The sequence below is a fragment of the Geotrypetes seraphini genome, chromosome 3 (genome assembly GCF_902459505.1).
Source record: "Geotrypetes seraphini chromosome 3, aGeoSer1.1, whole genome shotgun sequence".
Classification (NCBI taxonomy): Eukaryota; Metazoa; Chordata; class Amphibia; order Gymnophiona; family Dermophiidae; genus Geotrypetes; species Geotrypetes seraphini.
This window is the reverse complement of record NC_047086.1, coordinates 401,771,508-401,793,222: the sequence shown is the minus strand read 5'-3', so window position 1 is coordinate 401,793,222 and position 21,715 is coordinate 401,771,508. Positions and strand designations below refer to the sequence as shown.

At 44.0% G+C, this 21,715-nt stretch overlaps 1 protein-coding gene across 4 annotated transcripts in view; it reads right to left on the bottom strand.

Moving 5' to 3' along the window:
- The window catches only part of MDGA1 (MAM domain containing glycosylphosphatidylinositol anchor 1), a 629,079-nt gene that overhangs the window by 325,376 nt on the left and 281,988 nt on the right, over window positions 1–21,715 (bottom strand). For all 4 annotated transcript variants that reach the window (XM_033939535.1, XM_033939538.1, XM_033939539.1 and 1 more), the window contains one exon: window positions 10,225–10,518. In XM_033939535.1, the coding sequence (XP_033795426.1) occupies window positions 10,225–10,518 (294 nt within the window). The remainder of the gene's footprint in view (window positions 1–10,224; window positions 10,519–21,715) is intronic.

Genomic DNA, 21,715 nt, shown 5'->3' with positions numbered 1-21,715 from the left:
TATCTGGTATGTCACCAGACTATCTTTACCCCCACTTCAACCTGAACTATAATAATAAGAGCTCCCGCAGAATAACTATGTTCACTTTTCCCTCACTGAAATCGTGTCATCTTAAAAGATTCCTCGAACGAACCTTCTCTTTTCAAGCGGCCAAACTAAACTCATGGCTCGCCCAAATTATACTTGATGCCTCTTCATACCTCTACTTTAGAAAAAAGCTCAAAACTCTACTTTTCAATGGACCAAATCCTTAATGCTCCCCTCTTCCGCTTTAACGCTCCCCCTCTCCATATTAGAAAACAGATCGAACACTCTTCTTTGCATCAGACCAAATCCTTAACTCTCCCCCCCTCAACACTGCCCACCTTTCTTTACTTTTCCCCCCTCCTCCCCCCCCTACCAAGATCCCTGCCCCCTCCCTCTCATATAATATGCTCTGTTCCCCCCTCTCATAAATTCAATTGTACTCTCTTACAGTACATACCGTATGCGCTCTGTATTAGCCCTTCCTTCACTTAAATTGTCAATGTAAACTAGTTTGACCCTTCGATTGCCTTGTTATGTTCTTCTTTTTTCAATTGCACTGTATGTAACTCATCTATTTGTTGTGAACCGCCTAGAACTCCCTGGGTATGGCGGTATACAAAAATAAATTATTATTATTATTATTATTCTCGATATCCATAGCATCCGAGCAGTTGCTCCGTGCGCAATGGGATCTTTTGTTATCTGCTCCAAATTTGAGTTTTACTTCCGAGAACCACTCCCTTAGTTCTTGTATCTGGAAATTGATCTCTGTCTTAAGTCTCTTACTGTACCTTCTTCCTTTCTTGCTGTGCCTTGCGATAGCCGCAGCTGCCATTTTCCGTAGTCCACAGGGCCTTCTTTCCAGCATGTGTACACAGAAAGAATCATTTAAATTGATGATTTAAAAAAAAAAAAAAAAGCAAGGCAAGTCCGTCTCTGCATGAGGGCGAGAGGTAAAACCAGGACTGGACAGACTTTTCTGAAAAAATATTTTGGTGTAAGATGAGGCAGATTTGCATGCCTGTCACCTCTATTATATGCAAATCTGCCTCATGCATATTCATTACTTACTAACACAACAGGACTTCTCAATTCATTAAAATAGCCTTGAAATACACAGAATTTATATACCATAGAAAAAGCTATTTACTTCAAAAAATATTTTTATTACAAACTCTGCAGACAATCTTATAATAAATATCAATCACATAATACAAATTTTACTATCACCAATCGTACAAATAACAAGGAACCCTCCCTGTCTCTCGACAATAAATTCACCCTAAAGTGTCCAGTTGGATATCTAATCTTATTTTCACTCAATAGACCACCATTTTACAAGTCTTTCATAATAACTTGTCGCAGATCACTCTAGTTCAGTAATCGGCCAAGCTCTGGAAGCAGTTCTATGATCAGCTACGCTTGACTGCGTTTCGCTAAAAAGCGTCTTCAGGAGCTTAGGCAGGCAAGGGCTCCTCTTTCTTACTTCATTCAAAAGTCGAATCTATCAATGGCGGCATCAGGGATGGGGTCCCCAAACCCTGGATCATCAGCCAGCCCCCTCCCAGTTCAGTACATTTTAAGGTGAATTTATAATTGTCGAGAGACAGGGAGGGTTCCTTGTTATTTGTACGATTGGTGATAATAAAATTTGTATTATGTGATTGATATTTATTATAAGATTGTCTGCAAAGTTTGTAATAAAAATATTTTTTGAAGTAAATAGCTTTTTCTATGGTATATAAGTCATGCATATTCATTAGGGATATCTTGAAAACCTGACTGTCTGAGGGGGGTCCCCCCAGGACCGGTTTAAGAACCACTGCTCTAGAGATGGCAAACTAAAAACGTTCTTATTCCAAGACGCATACCATAGCATCTAAATATTTCCTTCCAACAGTTAGCAAAATAAATATGAACCGCTTGTGAACCCCGCCGGGACAGACATGGAAAAATGCTTGAGTACCTGAATAAATGAATGTAAACCGTTCTGAGCTCCCCTGAGAGAATGGTATAGAAAACTGAATAAATAAAATAGTGTGAAAAGCTTCAGCCTCTGATAACCAGAGCTGGTATTGTGACATCATAATGCCTCATTCCACCAATAAGAGCCCACCTCATCAGTGATGTCACAATGGCTTGATTGTCCTAGACTTGGCTCACTTTTACTAGGCACAGTGGTTAATGCTACAGCCTCAGCACCCTGAGGTTGTGGGTTCAAACCCTCCCTGTGACCCGTAGGTCCATTAGATAGATTGTGAGCCCATCAGGACAGACAGGGAAAAATGCTTGAGTACCTGAATAAATGAATGTAAACCGTTCTGACCTCCCCTGAGAGAATGGTATAGAAAATTGAGTAAATAAAATAGTGTGAAAAGTTTCAGCCTCCGGTAACCAGAGCTGGTATTGTGACATCATAATGCCTCATTCCACCAATAAGAGCCAACCTCATCAGTGATGTCACAATGGCTGGATTGTCCTACACTTTGATTTCTAGAGTGGGGCAGTGGTTAAAGCTACAGCCTCAACACCCTGAGGTTGTGGGTTCAAACCCACGCTGCTCCTTGTGACCCTGGGCAAGTCACTTAATCCCCCCATTGCCCCAGGTCCATTAGATAGATTGTGAGCCCACCGGGACAGACAGGGAAAAATGCTCAAGTACCTGAATAAATTAATGTAAACCGTTCTGAGCTCCCTTGGGAGAATGGTATAGAAAATTGAATAAATAAAATAAAAAATAAATAAAATTTTAAGAAGTGATCCCCTTTCCTGATATTATATCCTCCCCTTCCCTTTTTTAATTTCTTTTTAATGATGTAATTATTAACTTTCCCCTCCACCATCACCCTCAAGCTCATGTTCGTATCTGTAATTTGTCCACTTAATATTCACATTTTCCCTCCTCTATAAAAATTTATTTTAACCTTTCATTTTTAGCATTGCAAACTGGCCAGGTGCAAGTCGATAGTCAGTATATTAAAATTAATTAAACTTGAAACTTTCGCTGTTCTTACCCCATCTGATCCTCCTTTCTCCCCGAAGCTCTTGCAAATCTTAGACCTGGATTAGATAAAGGTACAAGTTTCAAATTTAATAAAAGTCTGACATTGTCACATTATGGAATAATTTCAATGCGATGCCCAAAATTACACCACCGCCCAGGCACTATGGTACGATCGGATTCAGGACTGGATTGTACATTGTTCAGCTCACCCCGAGGTCGAATTCTTTTTCTTCTTGCGTGATGCAGAAGTTCTAATTGCCTCTGATTCTACTGGGGTTTTTTTTTCTCCCGCCTTCGTTACTGAGGATGTAGGAACATGAAGCCGTCCACATTAGGCTTTCCTGGCTCTCTCTCCTCCTACAGCCCCTGCTGGGAAAGCTATTTTTCAAATCCACTAATTGGATCTGAAAGCCGTCCAAGTGAGAACAATTTCTGCCAAGTGTAAGGAATTGACCTGGGGGGATCTTATCTACACAGGTTCATGGAAGGCAACTGCTCACTTGTTAAAGTACATTACGCTCGGTGTCTTTCCTGAAGAATTCATTCCTCGCCTAGAAAATAAACGGGGGGAAGTTCCGTTTCTTTCACAGAGAAGGCCATCCTCGGTCACTCGTTCGTGCGCAGCTCAAAGAGACCCTCTCATGTTTACCCTGACCCCCCTGTACCAAAACTATGCTGACGGACTGCGAAAGTTTGGAACAAGGCGCAGTCATCGGTGGGTCAGCGGCACAATGGTATTCCCACAGGGCATGCGCATAATGGCACCTCTTGATTATGAATGGAATTGATGACTGTGCCTTGCATTCAAGGGCGTGACCTTGCAAAAGGGCGCAATGAGCTTAATGGGATGCCTTCGTCGAGGAGTTTCTGATGGATTTTCCTCACTAAAAACTGCTGGGCAGACAGGCCCGGGAAAAGAAACCACTGGAAAAGGAAATAATCAGGGTCCCTCCTTTTCAATTAACAAATCTGGGGGCTGGTTAAAGCTCACAATGGAACAATGCCCCCCAAAATAACTCAGGGATGCTTGAAGGAATTAGTATGCAAATGATATGTACATGTTCCTCCCCCGAAAGTAGGGGGAGGAACATGCCAGGCACACGTGCACAGAGTGCACACGTGCACCGAGAGAGGTGGTGGAGAGTAAAACTGTGACTGAGTTCAAAGAAGCGTGGGATGAACACAGAAGATTTAGAATCAGAAAATAATATTAAATATTGAACTAGACTTGCACGGTCTGTGTCTGTGTATGGCCGTTTGGTGGAGGATGGGCAGGGGAGGGCTTCAATGACTGGGAGGGTGTAGATGGGCTGGAGTAAGTCTTAACAGAGATTTCGGCAGTTGGAACCCAAGCACAGTACCGGGTAAAGCTTTGGATTCTTGCCCAGAAATAGCTAAGAAGAAAAAATTAAAAAATTTAAATTGAATCAGGTTGGGCAGACTGGATGGACCATTCGGGTCTTTATCTGCCCTCATCTACTATGTTACTATGTAAGCACGGCCCTTGAACGCATGCCCTGATAAGACAAAAAAGAGGACACATGACCCAGCCCCACCCACACCCTGCCCTCCACCATGCCCTGCCCTTGCCTCCCACCACTCCCAGTCCCACCATTAATGCATCTGGTCTGGTCCAACAGTACAAATAGAGTCTAATGTGCAGAGGGAAAGAAATAGGACAGGAGAAAGCCTGGGGAGACAGATACTGAAAAAGGAAAGAAGAACTTGGGGAGGGCTCTACCTTCTCCCTGGCCGCTGCAATTTTGAATATTAAGGCAGCCAGCAATGGCAATGAGATGAGCCTGCTGCCGTCGGCCTGCCCCAGAAGCCTTCATTCTGCAGCGACTTCCTGTTCACGTGTAGGCGTGACACTGCAGAATGAAGGCTTCCAGGGGCAGGCAGATGGCGGCAGGCTCACCTCGTTGCCACTGCCGGCTGCCTGGAGATTCAAACTTGCAGCAGTCGGGGAGCAGGTGGGTGGGAGAGTCGGGAGAGCGGTGAGCCATATCGGAGTCCGGGGGTGTAAGACAATCTACTTTAAATGTTCCCTCTTTAAAAATTATCGGAACCCGCCGTGCTTCAATTTTCTCCGTTACTGCACCATTGTTATGGAACTCTCTCCCTTTGTACTTAAGATTAGAACAAGATTTGCAAATATTTAAAAAGAACTTAAAATGTCTTCTTTTTAAAGAAGCCTTTAACTGACAGTTCACTTTTATAACAATATCAGCTAATTTCTTTTCTCTTAAATATAGACTATTATTACTCATTCTTATGACCTTTTTTTTTTTTGATCTCTCAATTTTTCCCCTTATTTCCCCATTTTGTCTCCCTTTAATGTACTCTTTTAACCAATATTGTATTTCTTCCCCGCTTTCCCGTTGTTTATAGTTTTTTTTTTGTTTTTTTGTTTTTTTCTTGTCCAAAGATGTATCCCCTGTTCGTTTAGTAGAATGTCATGTATAAAATGTGTATTTTAAATTCTGTTTTATTTTATGTAAAACGCTTTGAAATTGGAAAAGCGTTTAATCAAACAATTTAATAAACTTGAAACTTAAACTTGATGAGCTTGTGGGCCGGCTAAACCCGGACAGACTGCTCTGTTCAGAAAAGTCGTCCGGACAATCCTCTAACAAGAGGGCATGTCCGGGGTTTTCCTGGACGTATGGTAACCCTAGGTGTTGTTCTTCTGTGCCTTTAAATATGAGCCATCCAAAATCTGTTTGCACTTAAAATTTTGAAAGCCTCACGTGCTTGTTTCTCAGTTTCGGCATTTAAAATCTGCTCAGGTGTCCTCCCTTTTGCTAAAGAGGACAAAACCCACAGTTTAAGAAATCTTCCTTGAAAACCTTCAACGTTATCCCTGAGCTGGTGGTAAGTTTCCAGCATTAAAGGTCACCTTTTTTCCTTCTGCACATTGCAGTGTTGCCGTCTGACCTTTGACACTACCTGACCTCATTTGCCTCTATTTAAATGCATTTCAATACAATCTGTGGCAAAGTTTAGCCCGCATTTTAACACCCGCATTTCACGCACAATAACGTGCAGGTGCTAACCCCTTTTACTGCTGGCGTTAGGCTTTGAACATCGGCTCCTTGGTGGGGACCAGAAAATCCCCTCCTACAGCATCAGGACTAAAGACATCTAGAATGTTCCTCTCTCTCCCTCTCTCTAGCCTAGGTGAGGAGATGACCTTTCTTGCTGCTTTTATCACAAATCTGAATCCTGTAGTATTCTTTGGTGGAAACCACTTTGGGTTGAACTTTATTGTGCAGATACTATAGCAGCGTTCCCAAGCTCTTGTTCTAGCACTGGGTGAGCAGACACCGGGATTGGCCACAGAACATAAGAATAGCCATACTGGGGCAGATTGAAGGTCCATCTAGCCCAGAATCCTGCTTCCAGCAGTGGCCAATCCAGGTCACAAGTACCTGGTAGAATCCCAAAGAGTAACAAGATTCCAAAATCCCAAGAGTAACAAGATTCCGGAATTCCAAAGAATGGCAAGATTCCAAAATCTCAAGAGTAACAAGATTCCGGAATTCCAAAGAATGGCAAGATTCCAAAATCCCAAGAGTAACAAGATTCCGGAATTCCAAAGAATGGCAAGATTCCAAAATCTCAAGAGTAACAAGATTCCAGGATCCCAAGAGTAGCAAGATTCTGAAATCCCAAAGAGTGGCAAGATTCTAGAATTCCAAAGAATGGCAAGATTGCAAAATCTGAAGAGTAACAAGATTCCAGAATCCCAAGAGTAACAAGATTCTAAAATCCCAAGAGTAACAAGATTCCGGAATTCCAAAGAATGGCAAGATTCCAAAATCTCAAGAGTAACAAGATTCCAGGATCCCAAGAGTAGCAAGATTCCAAAATCCCAAAGAGTGGCAAGATTCTAGAATTCCAAAGAATGGCAAGATTGCAAAATCTGAAGAGTAACAAGATTCCAGAATCCCAAGAGTAACAAGATTCCAGAATCCCAAGAGTAACAAGATTCCAGGATCCCAAGAGTAACAAGATTCTGAAATCCCAAAGAGTGGCAAGATTCTAGAATTCCAAAGAATGGCAAGATTGCAAAATCTGAAGAGTAACAAGATTCCAGAATCCCAAGAGTAGCAAGATTCCAGAATCCCAAGAGTAACAAGATTCCAGAATCCCAAGAGTAACAAGATTCCAGGATCCCAAGAGTAACAAGATTCTGAAATCCCAAAGAGTGGCAAGATTCTAGAATTCCAAAGAATGGCAAGATTGCAAAATCTGAAGAGTAACAAGATTCCAGAATCCCAAGAGTAACAAGATTCCAGAATCCCAAGAGTAGCAAGATTCCAGAATCCCAAGAGTAACAAGATTCCAGAATCCCAAGCGTAGCAAGATTCCAGAATCCCAAGAGTAACAAGATTCCAGAATCCCAAGAGTAACAAGATTCCAGGATCCCAAGAGTAGCAAGATTCTGAAATCCCAAAGAGTGACAAGATTCTGGAATTCCAAAGAATGGCAAGATTCCAAAATCTCAAGAGTAACAAGATTCCAGTATCCCAAGAGTAGCAAGATTCCGAAATCCCAAAGAATGGCAAGATTCTAGAATTCCAAAGAATGGCAAGATTGCAAAATCTGAAGAGTAACAAGATTCCAGTATCCCAAGAGTAGCAAGATTCTGGAATCCCAAAGAATGGCAAGATTCCGGAATTCCAAAGAGTGGAAAGATTCCATGCTACCGATGGCAGAGCAGCAGTGACTTTCCCCATTTCGATCTCAATAGCAGACTATATATATTCTTTTCCACTGTCCTGTTTTTTCAGTTTTTTTAAAGGCTGCCCAAAATGGCTTATAATGCATAAAAAATATACAATTTCATAAACACATACAAAGTAAAGTAAAAATGACATCAGAAATCAAACTCAAAGTGCAATAACCTTATAAAATTACAAAACAAAACATTGCATGATCCCTGAATTTTTTAAGGGTTTGATGTCTGAGTATCAACCGTTAAGATCATTGCGCTCCGAAAGTTCAGAATTGCTGAAAACAAAGGCTAACCCTAAATACGTGGAAACGGATGCCATGACTTTTACACGTGCAGGGGTTAAGTTGTGGAATAGCCTGGTTGGTCAAATCCGAAAATGTAGAGCTAAGAGCTCATGTAGGAAAATGCTGAAAACACAATTATTTGTAGATGCATTTCTTTGAGAAATTGACTCTATGTAAGGATTGAATCTGATTGTCTTGTTCTTATCTTGTTCTGAATTTTATAAGATTTTATGTAACTATTTGTAAACCGTTTTGGAATAAAACAGTATAGAAATTATAAAAATAAACAAATAAATAGTCCAAAACAGAAGCCACTACCCACAACCTCCCAATTAGAAAACCAAAGAATATCATCATAGTTTTATCAATGGTTGCTAAAGTATTATTATTTGTTTTGTTATTGTTACCAGTGGCGTAGCGAGAATGAAAGATGCCCAGGGGGTGGTGGCGCCCCTCCCCCATCCTCATCTCCACCCTCATCAGCTCTTTCCCCGACCCCCATGCCACAGGCTCCCCCCTCTTTCCTTCCCCGCTCCTCACGACTGCATCTTCTCCCTCTGATGTCACTTCTTATGCGCGGCACCTGGAAGTGATGCCAGCGGGAGCTGACGCGGTCGCGAGGAGCACGTTGACATTATTGGTCGCGGCGGAGAACAACCATAGGTGCGGGGGAAGGGAAGGTGGGGGCATGCATGATGCGGGGGGAGAAGTGGGACGAGGCGTGTCGCGGAGGAGGAGGGGTGTTGGTGTCCCAACCATGATGGCCCCCCCTTGCCACTGATTGTTACATTGAAATATTAGGTTAGTGCAGACAAGGGCAATCCCGGTCCACGAGGGCCAGAATCCAATCAGGTTTTCCCCAATGAAGATACATGAGATCTATTTGCATGCACTGCTTTCAATGCATCTTCATTGAGGAAATACTGAAAAACCCAATTGGATTCCAGCCCTCGAGGACCGGAGTTGCCAACCCCTGGGTTAGTGGGATAGTATCACATCGGTGCCCTTTATGCAAACGGCTCTGGGTCCTCATTTGGGAAGGAAAGCATTATATAAGCCTAAGACAGAAGAAAATATGGCCAGGTCCATCAGAGCCCACAGGTGTCTAATTACAATCCAGATCTTTATTTTAATACCATAATTTGGAGTCTCAATTAGTTCAGAGAGGCGGGCGCAGTCCCATCAGTCTAACGCAAAGCAGAGCTGTACAGTAATTTGTGTTCATAAGCAATAAATTCAGAGCAATTACTCTCTCTGCCTTCCAAGTTAATGCAAGATGTTGTAATGTTTTATAACCTGATCTGTGCTACTCCCTACCGGGACTCGAACAGAAATTAGAATCTAAAGATTGAATAAGGTTTTGATAATTGATAATGAATGAATGCTAAGAAGGGGGTAAGTGAGTAGCAACAGGCAGTTTTGCTGGCTAACAGCTGCTTGCTGCACTGACTAGAACTCAGGAAGTCATTGTTTTGCGGTTTCTGTGCATACAACCAGCCAGAAGCTGACAGGAGAACTGTTTATACTGTCTCCAAAAATACTAGGACTAGGGGGCATACAATGAAGTTACTAAGTAGTAGAATTAAAACAAACTGCAGAAAATATTTATTCACTCAACGTATAATTAAACTCTGGAATTTGTTGCCAGAGAATGTGGTGAAACCAGTTAGCATAGCAGGGTTTAAAAAACAAACAAACAAACAAAAAAAAAAAACAGGTTTGGATAATTTCCTAAAAGAAAAGTCCATAGGCCATTATTGAGATGGCTTGGGTCAATCCACTGCTTATTCCTAGGATAAGCAGCATAAAATCTGTTTTCCTACTTGGGATCTAGCTAGGTACTTGGGACCTGGATTGGCCACTGTTGGAAACAGGATACTGGGCTTGATGGACCTTCAATCTGTCCCAGTATCACAATTCTTATATGAGCCAAGTACAGGACAATCAAGGCATTGTGACATCACAGATAAGTTTGGCTCTTAGGCATTGGTGGAATGAGGCATTATGACATCACAATCTCAGCTCTGGAATGTTGCTACTCTTTGGGTTTCTGCCAGGTACTTGGGACCTGGGTTGGCCGCTGTTGGAAATAGGAGACTGGGATTGATGTTCTTATGTTCTAAGATGTTTGGGAGCCTCTGCCGGAGACGATCTGGAAAGGTACTCACACTGCACGTTGAGCTGCACCAAAGCTTCCCGAGCTCTTATGTTGAAACCGTTGTATCTGGCTGTCTGGCACTTGTACGTCCCACTCATCTCACGGTTCACGTTATCCAGCTGCAACTTTCCATCATAGGTCTCTGTCAGCATGGCACCAGAGGGCATGGGAGCCTCCTTGTCTACCCGGGACCAAAGAACGGGGGGCCTGGGCTTCCCTCGTACCTCGCACTGCAGCTCCGCCCTTGACCCTTCTTGAACTGTGATTATGGACCGTCCCTTAGGTACGCTGACGGTTGGAGGAACTGCAGGGAAACAAAAACCAAAGAAACCAAGTTTTGCATTTTGCAGGAAGTTCTATATAACAGGGTCAGCAGATACATCTCGGTAAAGACAGACTATTCTCTATTACCCTCCAGGTACTTTAGTTAGATTGTGAGCCTTCGGGACAGTTAGGGAATTTTTCAAGTACCTTTCTTATTTCTAATCTTAATGTATATTTTCTGTAAACCGCTTAGAACCTAACGGGTGTAGCGGTATATAAGAAATAAATTACATTACATTACATTACTAGTGAAGGCATCTGACTGGCAGATCCCCTCCCGAATGCACATGTGCCACACTGAGCAGCAGAGATGACGTGGTCCATAACAATCCATAAACTGGCCCCAGTTCTTTCTGCTCTTTAGCTATTCATTTATTTCAGGTTAGATATGGTGGCTGATTAGGGTTACCATATTTGATGATGGACAAGGCCCCGCCCCATTCCACCCCCAGCCCTGCCTTGTTTTCCCTCCGACCCGCCTCCAGCACCGCCCTCCAAAAGTGTGTCTCTTCTTTCCTGACCTCCAGGCCATGTCTGAAGGGCCTCCAGCGTGCGTGGAAGCGCGTCATATCATCCGCGCATGCTTGTTGAAGGCCCCCCCAGACGCGGACAGAGCTCAGGGGTTTCCAAAACCCGGACAAACTGCCGGGTTTTGGAAAATCCATCCGGGACCCCGGAGCGTCCTCTTAAAAGAGGACCTGTCCGGGTTTCCCTGGACATCTGGTAACCCTGTGTCTAATTAGGGTCAGTGCTCCCTCTATGGAGGAGCTGGGCGCATGCAAGTTGGGGTTTTTTTTTCTTGTGAGTGACCAGTTCTAAAACCAACAATATTTTATCCCAATATTAGCAAAGCATTTCAGTATATGGTACTAAAACCATTACACATATGGGAGTCCTTTTACTAAGGCATGCTACATAAGAACATAAGAACTGCCATCTCCGGATCAGACCTTCGGTCCATCAAGTCCGGCGATCCGCACACGCAGAGGCCCAGCCAGGTGTACACCTGACGTAATTGTAGTCACCCATATCCCTCTATGTGCATCTAGTTTGCTTTGAAATCCTAGAACGGTGGATTCCGCAATAACCTCCTCTGGGAGAGCATTCCAGGTGTCCACCACTCGTTGCGTGAAGCAGAACTTCCTGATATTTGTCCTGGACTTGGCCCCCCTTAGCTTCAGTCCATGTCCTCTTGTCCGTGTCACAATCTCAGCTCTGGAATGTTGCTACTCTTTGGGGTTCTGGAATCTTGCTATTCTTTGAGATTCTGCCTGGAATCTTGATACTGTTTGGGGTTCTAGAATCTTTTGATTCTGGAATGTTGCTACTCCATTGGAACATCACTGATGAGGTTGGCTCTGAGGCACTGTGGAATGAGGCATTACAAGAACATAAGAAGCGCCCTCTCTGGAGCAGACCTTCGGTCCATCAAATCCGGCGATCCGCACATGCGGAGGCCCAGCCAGGTGTACACCTGGCGTAATTTTAGTCACCCTTACCCTCTATGTCTCTCGAGATTATGTATAGAATGTTGCTACTCCTTGGGATTCTAGAATCTTGTTACTCTCTGGGATTCCGGAATCTTGCTATTCATAAGAACATAAGAAGCGCCATCTCCGGATCAGACCTTCGGTCCATCAAGTCCGGCGATCCGCACATGCGGAGGCCCAGCCAGGTGTACACCTGGTGTAATTTTAGTCACCCATATCCCTCTATGCCTCTCGTAAGGAGATGTGCATCTAGTTTGCTTTTAAATCCTAGAACGGTGGATTCCACAATAACCTCCTCCGGGAGAGCATTCCAGGTGTCCACCACTCGTTGCGTGAAGCAGAACTTCCTGATATTTGTCCTGGACTTGTCCCCCCTCAGCTTCAGTCCAGTCTGTGTCACATTGGACATTGCAAATAATTTTTTTTCCTGCTCTATTTTGTCAATTCCTTTCAGTATTTTAGGGTGTGCTAAATGCTAACGCATCCATAGCAAAGGGACCACATGGTAACTGATTTATTTCAACTTAATTACTTTCTTATAGTTTGATTTTGTTTGAAAGTCAGGTCGGGTCAGTATTTTTCTGAGCGACCATGGAAAGATCCGAGTGTCATCGTAGACAATACGCTGAAACCTTCTGCCCAATGTGTGGCAGCGGCCAAAAAAGCAAACGAGATGCTAGGAATTATTAAAAAAGGGATGGTAAACAAGACTAAGGATGTTATAATGCCTCTGTTTCGCTCAATGGTGTGACCTCACCTTGAGTATTATGCTCAGATGTGGTCTCCTTATCTCAAGAAAGATATAGCGGTACTAGAAAAGGTTCAAAGAAGAGCGACCAAGATGGTAAAGGAGATGGAACTCCTCTCAAATGAGGAAAGACTAAAAAAGTTGGGGCTCTTCAGCTTGGAAAAGAGATGGCTGAGGGGAGATAGGACTGAAGTCTACAAAATCCGGAGTGGAGTAGAACGGGCACAATTGGATTGATTTTTCGCTCCTTCAAAAATGACAAAGACTAGGGGACACTCAATGAAGTTACAGGGAAATACTTTTAAAACCAATAGGAGAAAATATTTTTTCACTCAGAGAATAGTTAAGCTCTGGAACAAAATGCCAGAGGTTGTGGTAAGAGCGGATAGCGTAGCTGGTTTTAAGAAAGGTTTGGACAAGTTCCTGGAAGAAAAGTCCATAGTCTGTTATTGAGAAAGATATGGGGGAAGCCACTGCTTGCCCTGTTGCTAGTATTTGAGTTTTTGCCAGGTGCTTGTGACTCGGATTGGCCTCCGTGAAGAAAGGATATTGGACTAGATGGACCATTGGTCTGACCCAGTAAGGTTAGTTTTATGCTCTTATGTATGGTTCGGGCTTTGGAAGTCCCCAGCTCGGAGACGCATCTGGAGGCCTTCTGTACATGCGCAGATGTCAACCCGATGTTATACTGGGCTTGATTGGCCTGACCCAGTACGGCTATTCTCATGTTCATATTCTTATGTGCATGAGCGTGACATGATTGCGTCAATATCTGCGCATGCGCACAGGGCCTCCAGACCTCACCTGAGGGAGGGGCTGAGGGCAGAACAGGGTGGAGCTTGAGGCAGAAAGGGGCAGGGCCAGGTGTCCTTTCTTTTTAAAGAGGAAATCTGGCAACCCTAGCAAAGATTTATAAAAAGTTCAGGTTTAATATGTTTCATTAACTGCCTACAGAAATAAATTGGCAAGGTGGAGGTTTCTGCAGAAAAATGGCTTCGTTTAAAATTGCAAAATGAATAATACTTTCACATAGACAATGCATTGTAAGGAAACAAAGCTACAGCACAAGCCAAAAATACCATGTTTCCCCGAAAATAAGACACTGTTTTATATTAATTTTGGGCCCAAAAAAAGGCTCTAGGTCTTATTTTCAGGGATGTCTTATTTTTTTTAATGTACAATGATCATCTCTTCCTTCCTCTCCTTCACCCCAATTCTTTCTATTTTCTTTTTCTCCCCCACATGTGCAGGATCTTTCCTCCCCTCTCACTCATTCCCTTGTGCAGTATCTTTCTGTCCCTCCCTCCCATCCCTTGCCGCTTCTATCCGTCCATTCCTCCCATCTCCCCGTGTAGCATCTTTCTACCCCCCCCCCCCCACTGTGCACCCCCCCTGCCGACCCATCTGTCCCTCCCATCCGAACCGCGAGGCTTATAACAAACCGGCAGCAATCTAGACAGGCTCCTTTGCGGCCTGGGCCGTTCCTCTGCCGCATCACTGATGACATCATCAGCAACGCGGGGGAGGAACAGCCCAGGCCGCAAAGGAGCCTGTCTAGATTGCTGCCGGTTTGTTATAAGCCTTGCGGTTCGGATGGGAGGAAGAGATGGGTCGGAGGTGCTGCTGCTGCCAACGACTAGGGCTTATTTTCGGGGAAACACGGTAAACCCAAACAGGAGGAAAAAGCCTCAGAAAATGACCCTCCCACTGCCACAAATGTAGCTTAAGGAGCATAGGCAGGACGAAAGAAGTCATCCTACCACTGTATCGTGCTATGGTGCGCCCGCATCTAGAATACTGTGTCCAGTACTGGTCGCCGTACCTCAAGAAGGACATGGCAGTGCTGGAGGGAGTCCAGAGAAGAGCAACAAAGCTAATAAAGGGTATGGAAAACCTCTCATATCCTGACAGGCTGAAAGAGCTGGGGCTGTTCTCCCTGGAGAAGCGGAGACTTAGAGGAGACATGATAGAAACCTTCAAGATCATGAAGGGCATAGAAAAAGTAGACAGGGACAGATTTTTCAAATTATGGGGGACCACAAGTACAAGGGGGCACTCGGAGAAGTTAAAAGGGGACAGATTTAGAACAAACGCTAGGAAGTTCTTTTTCACCCAGAGAGTGGTGGGCACATGGAACGCGCTTCCAGAGGCTGTGATAGGCAGAAGCACGTTGCAGGGCTTCAAAGAAGGTTTGGATAGGTTCCTAGAGGACAAAGGGATTGAGGGGTACAGATAGGAGTAGAGGAAGGTTATAGGGATAGGAGTGAGAGGCAATTTATAGGAATAGTCGGGGACCACTGATCAGGCAAATGGGCCTGATGGGCCGCTGCGGGCAAGATGGACCTCTGGTCTGCCTCAGCGGAGGCAACTTCTTATGTTCTTATGTTTTTTTTTATGCCTATGAGGGTTTTGCCTGAACACCTTAAGCTACATTTGTGGTGGTGGGAAGGTCATTTTCTGAGGCTTTTTTCTCCCGTTTGGGTTTATTTTTGGCTCGTGCTGTAGCTTTGTTGTTTTGATGTTTGATTTTCACTATATCTCTGCTATTTACACTTCTTTTAAAATTGCTCCACGCTGTACGCAGACGGAAGCGCGTGCATCAGTTTATCCATACCGAGCAGTCACCTTCCCAAGGTCAGGCTGGGGGAGGATTCGCATTTCCACTCACACTTTATAAAAGCAGCTGGGAAACCTCTGCACGAAAGAGCGGAGGTGACCGCACACGTGCACTTTTCCCAGAATAACTTTCCAAGGGAAATGTTGTGTATACTTTCCCTTTGAAAACGAGAGCAACCTATGCTCTGACCAAGATAGGAAGGCCTATCATAAGATTAACTTCAAACCAAATGTGGAAAATGTCTTCTATTTGTTTTCCAATCAGAAAATGATTCATGGGGATTTTCCCCTCCCCCCCCCAACAATTATGAGGAAAGGCAGGGCGATGTTTAGTCCGCCTGATTGATATGAAACCCACGGCTTCCATCTTTATGAGCTGGCTAACCAAGCACAGCAACTTTAATGGCCTGCACACAAAAATTAACAGCGTGGCTTTATGAAACCTACAAGGGATTGAGCTGTTTCTAAATTTTATGGGGCTGGTTGAGTTTCTTTTCTTAAAGAGTGACGAGGGAAAGGGTTTCTTTTCATTTGGTGCCCACCGGGAGAACCCTCAATGATCAGGCCAGTGATAATGATAATTAATATTATTATTACACAGCTGCTTAAGTAAACAGCCCTGGCTCGGGGCTGGGAGAAGGACCCGCTGCTATTGTTACAGGATCCACTCAACAATCATAAGAATATAAGAACATAAGAACAGCCTTACTGGGTCAGACCAATGGCCCGTTCTCACGGTGGCCAATCCAGGTCCCTAGTACCTGGCCAAAACCCAAGGAGTAGCAACATTCCAGAATCCCAAAGAATAACAAGATTCCAGAACCCCATAGAGAGGAACATTCCAGAGCTGAGACTGTGATGTCATAATGCCTCATTCCACCAATGCCTAAGAGCCAACCTCAGAAGTGATGTCACAATGGCTGGATTGTCCTATGTTTGGCTCATATACGAATAGCCGTACTGGCTCAAACCATTGGTCTATCTAGCCCAGTAGCCCGTTCTCACAGTGGCCAATCCAGTACCTGGCCAAAACCCAAGAAGTAGCAACATTCCAGTGGCTTCCCCCATGTCTTTCTCAATAACAGACTATGGACTTTTCCTCCAGGAACTTGTCTAAACCTTTCTTAAAACCAGATACGCTATCCACTCTTACTACATCCTCTGGCAACGCGTTCCAGAGCTTAACTATTCTCAGAGTGAAAAAATATTTCCCCCTATTGGTTTTAAGAGTATTTCCCTGTAACTTCATCGAGTGTCCCCCCCCTAGTCAGAAAGAACGGGGGAGGGAAGGAGAATGGGACTTGTATACTTGCCTTTTTGCGGTTACACAGTCAAAGCGGTGGGCAATAGAGGAGTAACTGACTTGCCAAGGGTCACAAGGAGCAGTGCTGGGATTTGATCGCACGACCTCAGGGTGCTGAGACAGCAGCTCTACCACTAGGCCGCTCCTCACCTCCGTTGTACTAGAACTTCAGATTCATTTTAATGCATATATTTCAAAGTGCTCGAGGAGCAGAATGATGTGAATAAGAGCTTTTGAGCTCACAATTTGTCATCGTCAGAGGGCGCTGATATGTACCACATTCACTGATACCTCCTCTTTCCCCCCCTAAAAAAATATGACGGAAAATCAAAAACGAAAGGCAAAACACACTTAACGGCTTTAATGGAAGTAACCATGAGCAGCTGAACATATCACTTTTCCACATAGTCCCACTGCAAGACGACGCATTTGTTGTATCGTTCAACTAACGTCTGCTTTCTTGCCGAGGCCAGGTGAGCTCCGCTTCCTTTACTTCATCAGGCTTCGTCTTTTGCTCTCTGGGTCGCAGGGAGGCAGCCATGTCTCGTCGCCTGTGGCAACTCTCTCCCGAATACTGGGATCTTCTTCGTACCGTTGCAGGAACTGGGTCGCAGCCTTCGCACGCTGTGGCTTGAGCAGATCAGTCAGCTGTTTGGGAACCCAACGTGCGCAGCTTTTCCTGTATCCCAAGTCATCGTGCATTATGGCAACCACAGATCCATAGCCAATCTATGCAGGACTTACATGTTAAATGGTGAGACCTTAGCTAGGACCACGGAACAACGGGATTTAGTGATGACATGCAAACTGCCAATCAAGTGGAAAAGGCTTCCTCCAAGGCAAGGCAAATGATGGGTTGCATCCTTAGAGGTTTTATCAGCAGGATGCCAGAAGTCATAATGCCACTGTACAGATCCATGGTGAGACCTCATTTGGAATATTGTGTTCAATTCTGGAGACCACATTACCGGAAAGATGTGCTGAGAATAGAGTCAGTTCAGCGGATGGCCACCAGGATGGTCTCGGGGCTCAAGGATCTCCCGTATGAAGTAAGGCTGGAAAAATTGCAGCTGTACTCACTTGAGGAATGAAGAGAGAGAGGGGACATGATTGAAACCTTTAAATATATCACGGGCTGTATCGAGGTGGAAGAGGATATCTTCCGTCTTATAGGACCTTCGTCCACCAGAGGGCATCCGCTGAAAATTGGGGGAGGAAAATTTCATGGTGACTTCAGAAAGTATTTCTTCACCGAGAGGGTGGTCGATCATTGGAACGAACTCCCACTGCAGGTGATTGAGGCCAACAGCGTGGCAGATTTTAAAAATAAATGGGATATTCACGTGGGATCTCTAATGATGTAAAGGCAGGGGGTGGTGAACAAATTCAAGGCGAAGGGTCACTAGAGTGGGCAGACTTAATGGGCTTTGGCCCTTTTCTGCCGTCATGTTTCTATGTTTCTAATATCCAAATATGCAGCCAATTGAGCCATGTTATCCATTGGTCTTCTCTAATCAAGGCATCTGCTTTTGTGTGCGCAATCTTGACGGGTGAGCAGAGCGACCTTCGTTGGTCACACCTGTTCTTCGCGCTTTAAACCTTTTTATTTATTTTAAAAATTTATATACCGTTTAAACCTAAACGGTTTACATAGCGTTACAAACATTATTCAGTAAGACAAACTAAAATCAAACAAGCATTAACATATAATCATCAGCAAATCACGTAAAGTGCCCATCAAAAGAACATTCGCAAAGATCAGTTCCTAGAAAAATGCACTAACGCTCATAAACCTTTCACTGATTTATGGTGTTATGTCCATACTGAGTCATTATCCGATGGTGAACTTCCACAGGTTTCACTCCCTCGGCCCAAAGAAAGCGCACTACTGCACGTCGTTCTTCGATGGTGCAATCTTGCAATAAAGTCTCCATGTTTCTGACCTCGTGGCTGCCACACGACTAAAGGCCGAGCGCTACACTGTACGTGGACAAGCTATCCAACGAGCAATATACGAGTACATATGTTGCACTTCGCTAGCTCTGTTCCGGCTTTAATTTTTCATTTGCCCTCGTATCGATTTGGAGTGTGTTGAGATTCCCTTCTAGTGTTCCTTTCGAGAGTTATTTTTGTTGTATTGTTACAGGATCCTGCAGGATCATCTTCAATGCTTCATAGAAACATATGCCGTAATTCAGTCCATCTGCCTGCTTGTATGACCAAAGATACGACGATATTCAGGTTCAAAGCTTGTGTGAGGCCAACCAGAGGCCTGGAATTCCACACAATTTGACACAGATATCTGCATTTGTTGAGGATGTGGGCTGCTTGTTTCAAGTTGTTTTCAGGTTTTATGCTCAAAGGCACATACATTGTTTTGCTCATATTTTTATCTTTGTACCCTGCAAGATGTGCTGAGAATTGAGTCGGTTCAGTGAATGGCCACCAGGATGGTTTCAGGTCTCAAGGATCTCCCGTATGAAGAAAGGCTAAATAAATTGCAGCTGTACTCACTTGAGGAACGAAGAGAGAGAGGAGACATGATTGAGACGTTTAAATATATCACAGGTCGTATCGAGGTGGAAGATGATATTTTCCACCTTATAGGCCCCTCGTCTACCAGAGGGCATCCTTTGAAAATCAGGGGAGGTAAATTTCATGGTGATTCCAGAAAGTATTTCTTCACCGAAAGAGTGGTCGATCACTGGAACAAACTCCCTCTGCAGGTGATCGAGGCCAACAGCGTGTCAGAATTTAAGAGAGAATGGGATATTCACGTGGGGTCTCTAAGGGTGTAAAGCCAGGGGGGGGGGGGCGTGGGTCATTAGAGTGGGCAGACTTGATGGGCTATGGCCCTTTTCTGCCGTCATCTTCTATGTTTCTATGTTCCATCCGGACCCCTTAGGAAGGCGGTCTCGCCGAAACACGGACCGTGTAGGGTCCATCAGGACAATCATTCGGGCATTACTTATTCAGACTTTTATTTGTATTTTTATCATGAAGAGCGAATAAAAATCATCTTTCAGAACATCCACATCCACAGTCTGTCGTTTTTATCTTCTGCCTGCATCCATTTCAATGTGGATTCAGACAGGCACGTAGAGGGAAATTCTATACAAGGCACCTAAAGACAGACGCCTAATTTACCCCCCCCCCCCTTTTACAAAATCATAGCGCAGTTTTTAGAGCCGGCCATGGCATTAACAGCTCTGACGCTCATAGGAATTCTATGAGAGTCAGCGCTGTTACCGCCGCAGCCAGCACTAAAACCATGCTACAGTTTTGTAAAAGGGGGAGCTTAACTCGTATATCGGCTTCAATTATGAGCTTTAATAAGCTGATAACTGGAAAAAAGAAAAATCAATTGGGTGATTGATGCCTATCTTCTTAGGTGCGATTCTACATAATTTAGGCGCCTAACAGCGGATAAAAACATGCGTGTGAGTCTCTAAAGTACTTAAGCACCGATAATGTAGGCTTTTAAAACCCTGGCCTACATTGTAGGCTTCTATATTTAGGCACAATTCTGTGACGGACGCCTACGTATGATTGGCATGAAATCGGCGCCTAACAGGGGTGGGAAATTTCATGGTGACACCAGGAAGTTCTTCTTCACCAAAAGAGTGGTCGATCGTTGGAATGAACTTCCGCTTCAGGTGATTCAGGCCAGCAGGGTGCCGGATTTGAAAAGGAAATGGGATACACATGTGGGATCTCTAGGGGGGTAAATTCAAGGGGGTGGGGTTGTTAGAGTGGGCAGACTTGATGGGCTATAGCCCTTTTCTGCCATCATCTTCTATGTTTCTAACAATGAAATTGTATCAAGTAATAAAGTTTTCAGCTTTTTCCAAAATGATAAATAATTTGGTTCGAGTCTGATAGATATAGGTAAGCCATTCCAAAAAGAAGTCAACTGAAAAGGAAAATAGAAAATAATCATGCGCTTTAAGCGCAAACCTTTAACAATAATAATTGATCGTCAAGACGAAAGATAGGCCTAGGCTGTAACTTAATTATTAAGTTGATCAAAAAACACAGAAGTCAGACTGTACGAAGACTGATAAGTCAAACAAAATACCTCAAAAGACATATGGACTCTCATACAAGGAGTTACTGAAAAGTTCTCAGCCCAACCAACTACCTGAATTCTGAGCATTATTTTGCCATTGTAATTGAAGAGTCAATTTGCAGAATCGTACTGCTATGTTTTGACATTGTTTCAGATCATTCATTGAACCATGTCAACAAAAAGTGGGGAATTCCGAGCCATCATGGAGTTCCTATTCGTGCAGAAGAAAATTCCAAAGGAAATCCATGAATGTATGATGCAAACATTGAGAGACAAATGCCCGTCAAACTCCACAGTGAAGAAGTGAAAACTTTCAGCGTAGAGAGTTTGAGACTGAACATGAAACAAGGTCTGGGAGTGTCAACTCCCGAAATTGTTGACCATGTCCATGACCCGATCTTGGCAGATCAGAGAATATCGGCTAAAATAATCGCTGAGACAGTACAGATATCCAAGGAACATGGGTGTATAATCCATGAGCGGCTGGTTATGCAGAAGGTGTCAGCCAACTGGGTGCCCAAATGTTTGAATGTTGATGAGAAACAACATCGAGTGGACACTTCCAAGTTGATTTTGCAGCATAACTGGTGCCAACCTTTTGGCATGAAATATGGTTACACCATTATGATCCTGAGACAAAACAACAGTCCATACAACGGCGGCACTCAGGTTCTCCAAGGCCAATGAAATTCAAGACCTAAACATCAGCAGGAAAGGTCATGGCCACATTGTTTTGGGATCAGGAAGGCGTTGTAATGACTGACTATCTTCCAAGGGCCAAACAGCTAATGCAGAATACTACTGTAACTTACTGTGCTGATTAAATAAGGCACTAAAAGAAAAAAGGAGAGGGAAGTGGCAGAAAGGAGCCATCTTTTTGCAAGACAATGGATGTTTTGATGCAGTTGGGGTTTCAGTGCATAGACCGTCCACCCTACTCACCAGATCTTG